The sequence below is a fragment of the Oratosquilla oratoria genome, chromosome 30 (genome assembly GCF_046742065.1).
Source record: "Oratosquilla oratoria isolate Oo_2021 chromosome 30, ASM4674206v1, whole genome shotgun sequence".
Lineage (NCBI taxonomy): Eukaryota > Metazoa > Arthropoda > Malacostraca > Stomatopoda > Squillidae > Oratosquilla > Oratosquilla oratoria.
The window spans coordinates 165,001-172,500 of record NC_134806.1 but is presented as its reverse complement, the minus strand read 5'-3'; the positions used below and the strand labels follow the sequence as shown (position 1 = coordinate 172,500).

Below are 7,500 nucleotides of genomic sequence, written 5' to 3'. Positions count from 1 at the left end.
CATGGCTGCACTCTGGGTTGTTACTCCAACTCTCGTGGGCGGGGAGTTGGGGGTACGTGTACGTGTAAGGTCACAGCATTACCTTTAGATCGGTTATATATGAGCTCTGAGCTCTCTTGTGGGAGGGAAATAGCCGTCGATCATGAGTCCAACACGTGATCCAAGACCATGGTGAATCACAAACACACACACACACACACACACACACACACACACACACACACACACACACACACACACACACACACACACACACACACACATACACGCGCAATATAGCCTAAGTAGGTACAATATGTAGCGAATGGAATGGGTGGGAGTGGTTTCTATGCCTTTGGTATATGTATGTAGGAACAATACTTGAGTTTAGATCTAAGTATGATATTCAGAGAATAAGGAGATAAAGCCCAAATAGGAATTTTACGTGAACTTGAAGCTAGATATGTTATGTTAGGGAACAAGAGGCGGAATCGTTCGAGCGTTTCTCTTTGTGCTACAAAGTGGACAAGTACAATGGAAAACTGGCAATTGATGGAGTGGATTGTATATTTGTCTTCAGTCTCAGCGAGCGTTGATTTTATTTATTTTATATTCGTTCCTGTTACTTTTATTTGTTTACTGAAATGGGCTGTGGGGTGACTGTCAACCCGGCAGGAACAGCAGACAGCCTCGTGAAATTACTTCTTCTCTTTGGAGCTGGTGAAGTGTTTGTTGTCGTGAATGCAACAGTGATAACTTATGAGCCTCTGTCATCCAAATCGGTTTGAGATCCTTCTTCGTCTCTTCGTATGACATTACTGAATAAACAACCCTCTTCCGAACAAATGCACTGGTGGCGTCATCGGAAGCGTGCTGGTCTCGCTGAGTTATAGGTTTGAGTTCCGAAGTCCTTTCCGATTCCTAACGATGACTGTTGGTTACCTGCCTCAGCAGTCTGCACAGCGCCTCTTGGCGTAGGCTCCTTCCCTTTTTCTGAAGAAACGGTTTTTTTTTCTTGATACTTTTTCCACTTGACTTTGAACTGGAGTCTTTCAAGTGGAGAGTTTCAAGACTCCTCGTCCACACCGACTCCGAACTGGAGTGTTCCTCGTTCTTTCAGTTGTTCATAAGGTTAGAAACGCTGGTAAACTACAGTCCAGAACAAATTTTCTTTCAGGAGTGGTCCTCTGCCAATATTTCTTTATTTCTATACTTAACTTCCCCCCCCCTTTTGAAACATGTAGTTAAAAAAATATATATATATCTTGGCTCCAATGTGGATTTTTTTCTTTCTTTTTGACCCCACTTCCTGTTCTTCCAATGAAAGGTTTGGAATAAGCGGCGTTTATTTATGTACTTATCTTTTTTCCCCTTTGAAATATGTAGTTAAAAAAAATCTTGGCCCAATTTTTTTCCTTTCTTTTATGACCCCACTTCCTGTTCTTCCAGATGTACCCCAATGAACGGTTTGGGATCAGCGGCCTGATCCCCTTCCACCACCAGGGCAAATCCTTCTTCTCCTGCGGCGACTACTACGGTGAGAGTGTCTTCCAGAACTTGGCGGGCGTGTCCTACGCCCTCTCGCAGATCAACAACAACAACGAGGGCGTGGGCCTCGGGGCCATCTTCTTCGACTACTGCGGCCGGACGGAGCGGGCGAGAGAGAGGATGTACAGTTTCTTCTCCGGCGAAGCCCACGAGAACGACAAAGACATCCTCATCAGCCCAGATCGAGTGGTCGCCTCCGTCAGCTTCGGCGATGACGCCGCCGAGGGGGTGTCCAACATCCTCTCCTCCAATTTCATCCCTCACTTCAGCTCACCCGTCGGTGGACACAAACTAGGTGACAGGAAGGACGACACCATCCTGACGAGTGTTCCCTCGAGGTCCGCCGAACTCAGGACGATCCTGAGCCTCCTGGACGCCTTCGAGTGGAAGTACGTGAGCGTTCTTTACGACAACGACGAGAACGGGAAGTTCATGGTGCAGACCTTCCGTGAGCTGTCCCGTCAGGAGGACATCTGCATCGGGGATGCCCTTGGGTTGCCGAAGCGTCTGTCTGAGGAGTACGCGGGTGAGATTGTGGAAACCATCGGGGTGAACTGGAAACCCAAGGTTCTGGTTCTTCTTATGGACGATTCCGACAACATCCAGACTCTCCTGAAGGTGGCCGATGGCCTCGGGTACAGCGAGGAGCTCGTCTTCGTCACCGGAAGAGCCTGGGGCAACAAGCCCTCCGTACCGGACGGGCACGACCGGATATCCGCCGGAGCCCTGACCTTCACGATGGAGACCTACGATCTTCCGGACTTCCGGGTCTTCTTGGCTAACCTGACCCTCGAGAACCACTTCCCTATCCCGGATGAATGGTTCGAGGAGTACTTCCAGAACAAGTTCGAGTGCAGGTTGTCCTCCAGTGTTCGTGTCCAGAGGCACTTTGTTAAGGAGTGTCTGGGGAACGAGAAGATCCACGCTGACGAGATCATCCAGGACCCCTACGTCTTCCACACCATTCTTGGCGTCAACGCCATCGCCCTCGGCCTCGACTCGTACATCCGGAAGCACTGCCACAGCGCGGAGACCCTCGACGAGTGCCACGTCGTCCAGGCCGAGCTCCTCCTCGAGATCCTGGCCCAGAGTGAGATCTCGTTGAACAATACGAATGACGTCAATTCGTACGACCAAGGAGGAGCTTACGGTTACCATATATGGAACTACCGGAAGCTCGGGAACGAGTACGGGTACGTGAACGTCGGGAAGTGGGAGAACAGTCACCTGCGCCTCGAAATACCGAGCATCGAGTTCAAGATCGGGACCTACGCTCCGGACTCGCGGTGCACGGAGGGGCCGTGTTTAGAGGTGTGTTCCTCCCAGTCGGCCTACTACGCAGCCATGACGCTCCCGAAGCCTCTTCCGATCGACTACAACTTCCGGAACGTCTACGGGATCGTCACGAGCTCGCTCAGCCTCCTTGGGATCCTCCTCATCCTCATCACCATGGTCTACTTCATGATGTCTTTCCCGACGGCGGCGGGAACCTCCATACTCGGGTACATGATCCTCATCGGGTGTATCATGGTCTACTCTGTAAACTTCGCCTTCATCTTCCAGCCCACGGTCGGGACCTGCGCTGTCAGGAGGTTCCTCATGGGCCTGGGCTACGCGATCATGTACTCCTCGATGCTCATCAAGGTCATCTACACGTGGAGAGTCTCTGCTACCGTCCTCCGCCCGGAGGGACGCGACTCGCCCACCAGACCCACGGGGCTCCTCCTGGTCGCCTTCGCCCTCATCATGGTACAGGTCATCCTCGGAGCCGCTTGGCTCATCCTCTACCCGCCGAATGTAGACCTCGAGGGCCAGTTGTGGCACTGCACGCCGACAGAGACCTTCGAGGTGGAGCTTGTCGTCTCGCTGGTCTACGTCATGGTCCTCATCGCCGTCACCCTCGTCTTCTGCTGCGAGACTTGGAACTCGGACGAACCGACGAAGGAGTCGCGATGGATCTTCCTTACGGCGCTCTTCACGACCCTCACGTGGGTCGTATGGACCGTAGTCGCCACACGGGGGCCGCGGCACTTCCGGGACCCAGCCATCGTCATCGGGAACATCGTCTGTGCCTCTTTCGTGCTGATCTTCCTGTACGTGCGGAAGCTCTACTTGTACGCCAATCTGGGTAAGGACGCGAAGGAAGTCGAGGTCAGGCCCCACTTCGCCGCGGTCAACAACGCCCTCTACAACGCGCCCTCCGTGTCAGCCCACAAGTTCGGAGGCGAGTCGACGCCCCGCCCGCCCGCCATGACTCCTGTGGGTCACGTTCCAGGGAGACAGTTTGTGGGTAGGTTACTGTTTGTGTTCCTCCGCGTCCAGTTCCCATTTCCCCCCAAAAGACTTTTGTGTCAGAGATTCTTCGGGGAGGGCGCTACTTGCGTTCCTCCGTGTTCCAGTAACCACCCCACCCCTGCCTCCCAAACGTTTTCATTCCAGGTAATCTTCCAGCGGTGCCTCTGCATGTTCCCCCCCCACTCTTGTTTTTCTTTGTCAGAAGGTCTCGCTTCCACTACATTCAGTCTCAGTGGGTTCGTGGACTACACTATGTTGCATAAGGGTCCCTTATTTTATTCACAATTTTCCACTTTTTTTTTTTTTTTTTTTTTTGAGGGGTTGCGGAATGTGACTTTCAGGAAACTCTTCAGGCTTTGATGTACTGTTAATGAACACTTCAACTTGACCCATGTCCTATCGGAACTCTCCAAGCACATCCTACGTTGCTGAGCTTTTGGTATAAAGCCAGGCATGATTTCTTTCATATCTGAAAAAATATATATTTTCTAAACAAAATTGTACGAACACAACAACAACGAAAGGTGCATTCGCAGAGTTCTGATGTAATATCATGGTTTAGGTTTGGGTGTCCGGAGTGGTTTATGCGAATGATATATTTTCTTTTCCCCTTTTTGGACCCAATTCCCCTCGGTTCCCCTCATTCCCCTTTTCTCCAACTTTGCTACCAAGTATACCAACCCCCCGTTCTCCCTCCCTCAATCTCCTCTCCCCACATCTCTGCCCTCCATTCTCACCCCGTCAACTCTCTATAATCTTTTCCCCGGTTCCCTATCGTCCTTATCCCCCCAACCAAAGGTCTCCCCCTTCGACTCCCTTTGCCCCCTCTCCCTTGGGAGTGTTTCTCTAATCTCTAACTTGAGCATTTTCCGGTCTTCCCCACCTTCGCCCCTCCCGCAGTTCGTCGCGGGGTAATGTACCTCCGTCCAGCCCCGAGGTCGTCCTCTTCCTCCTCCTCCTTGCATCTGGTTCCCCCGGGGGCCAGGAGATTCTGACCTGATCCCTTCCGAGGGCTTAGGTCAGAAGGTGACGGGCATCAACGTCCCCGGCGTCAGAAACGGCGAGATGGTATGGATGAGAACTGCAATGTCGCTGTAGTAGATGCACAGATGCTGCGCGCTTTGGTTGACTTGTAGTCGTTGCTCTTGACGTAGTGCCACTGTTCACGACGGTTCCTCTCGACTCACCGCATTCCATTCACAACCTGTCCGACAAGTCACGATGAGACTTAGATACCTCAAACAGTGTTTAGATTATCTGCACTCTGTATGGACGGGCAAAATGTTCAGCTATCTTTTAATGGACGAATCATTTGACCAGTTGATTGATTTTGATCAAATTATTTATTTATTTTAATCTATTGATACCTTTATATTCACTGGTTTATCTATTCATTATCTCATTTTTATATTTTATTTTTCTTATTCATCTGTATTTATCTATTCATTCATTCATTTATTTATTTTATTTAATATATTTCTTAGTCATCTCTTGTTTTGGCCTACGTTGGGGCAACCTCGCAGTCCATACATATGCAGAGGTAGTGAAAGCTAAGCTTCGCAATTGTCACAAACGACTCGACAGCATGTGACTTGACGAGCCCGCGAGGACAAACCTAACGGCAACAAAGGACAAAGGTCGAAAAAGAAAATAAAATAAAAATCTGACGTTCAAGACGAATCCTTGACTCCCAGTTCCTACGTCGGAATTGAGATATTTTTTGCGTGACAAATGCAAAAAATTTCTTTGCTCCAGGCTCTGCATTGCTCCTCTTTTTCGGAAAAGACACGACGTAGAAAAGAGCAAAAGACTCTCATAATTTTCTATTTTATTTAATTAATTAATTAATTAACTAATTAACTTATTTTTACCAATTCTCTTTCCCACTCTGCTCTCTCGACCCGACTACTCTCTCCACCTCCAAGACCTCCCAGTGTGACGTCACATTTCGATCTATCACATTACAAATGAGGCATTGACGTCATGGTTCGAGCGATGACGTCACAATTAGAACTATGACGTCACGGTTTGAGCGATGACGTCACAATTAGAAATATGACGTCACTGTTCGAGCGATGGCGTCACAATTAGAACTATGACGTCACATTTCAAGCCATGACAAGCCACAACTGAAACAGTGAAGTCACCATTTGAACGGTGACGTTACATTTTTATGACGTCATAATTTCAGCTGTGACGTCACCAATAGAACTGTGACGTCATTGTTGGAGCTGTGAAAAGGTTCACTTGACTACATGCTACAATATCTTGACCTTGTTATTTCCGTGGCCAACTGAGTTTAGGAATATCTTATTTTTGGTATTTCTAGACGGACTCTTTTAACTAGAGAGAGACAGAAACCTTTCAACTGGGACGTACCTCCCCTTCCTAGCAGTGACTGCCACCTACCTAATGGCAGGCCAAGTACCCAGGGCAAAGGTGGCGGCTTCGGCCGCTGCTGAGCTGGTTCTTGGCTTGGTTGTCTTCGTTTTCTTCTTCTTCTACCTCTTCTTTTTCTTCCTTTTATTCTTCTTTTTATTCTTCTTTTTATTTTTATTTTTCTTCTACCTCTACTTCTTCTTCATCTTCTTCCTTTTCTTCTTCTTCCTCTTATTTTTTCTTCTTTTTCTTCCTCTTCCTCTTCTTCCTCTTCCTTTTCTTCTTCTTCTTCTTCTTCTTCTTGTTCTTCTTCTTCTTCTTCTTCTTCTTCTTCTTCTTCTTCTTCTTCTTCTTCTTCTTCTTCTTCTTCTTCTTCTTCTTCTTCTTCTTCTTCTTCTTCTTCTTCTTCTTCTTCCTTTTCTCCTCTTTCTTCATCTTCATTTTCTTCTTCTTCTTCTTCTTCTTCTTCTTCTTCTTCTTCTTCTTCTTCTTCTTCTTCTTCTTCTTCTTCTTCTTCTTCTTCTTCCTGTTCCTCTACTTCTTCCTCCTCCTTTTCATTCTTCTTCTTCTTCTTCCTCTTTTTCATTCTTCTTCTTCTTCCTCCTCCTTTTCTCCTTCTTCATCTTCATTTTCTTCTTCTTCTTCATCTTCATTTTCTTCTTCTTCTTCTTCTTCTTCTTCTTCTTCTTCTTCTTCTTCTTCTTCTTCTTCTTCTTCTTCTTCTTCTTCCTCTACTTCTTCCTCCTCCTTTTCATTCTTCTTCTTCTTCCTCCTCCTTTTCTCCTTCTTCATCTTCATTTTCTTCTTCTTCTTCTTCTTCTTCTTCTTCTTCTTCTTCTTCTTCTTCTTCTTCTTCTTCTTCTTCTTCTTCTTCTTCTTCTTCTCCTTCTCCTTCTCCTTCTCCTTCTCCTTATTCTCCTTTTCCTCCTCCTTCTCCTCCTCCTCCTTTCTTTTTTGGACTCTTCTTCCACCGCATGGATATGACTGACTTGGTGCACGCTTAACCTTCTCAATACATGACCATACTTTGCAATTGCAAGGGTAAAGGTAAGGGTAATAAGGGCAAGGGATGGGGTAAGAGTAGGGATATGGGTAAGTGTAAGGGTAAGGGTAATAAGGATAAGGGGTAAGGGTTAGGGTAAAGGTAAGGGTAATAAGGGTAAGGAAGGGGGTAAAAGTAGGGATAAGGGTAAGGGTAATAAGGATAAAGGGGTAAAGGTTAAGGTAAAGGTAAGGGTAATGAGGGCAAAGAATGGGGTAAGAGTAGGGATAAGGGTAAGTGTAAAGGTAAGAGTAATA

The 7,500-nt window shown here is 47.5% G+C and overlaps 1 protein-coding gene across 2 annotated transcripts in view; it reads left to right on the top strand.

Annotated features, from left to right (window-relative positions):
• The window catches only part of LOC143040959 (uncharacterized), a 236,687-nt gene that overhangs the window by 226,344 nt on the left and 2,843 nt on the right, over positions 1-7,500 (top strand). Inside the window, exons 28-29 of one of the 2 annotated variants that reach the window (XR_012967763.1) lie at positions 1,429-3,817; positions 4,723-4,890. Coding sequence is in view for 1 of the 2 variants with exons in the window: in XM_076212393.1 (XP_076068508.1) it covers positions 1,429-3,817 (2,389 nt within the window). In the remaining variant the exon portion in view is untranslated. The remainder of the gene's footprint in view (positions 1-1,428; positions 3,818-4,722; positions 4,891-7,500) is intronic. The other variant, XM_076212393.1, reaches the window with a different exon arrangement.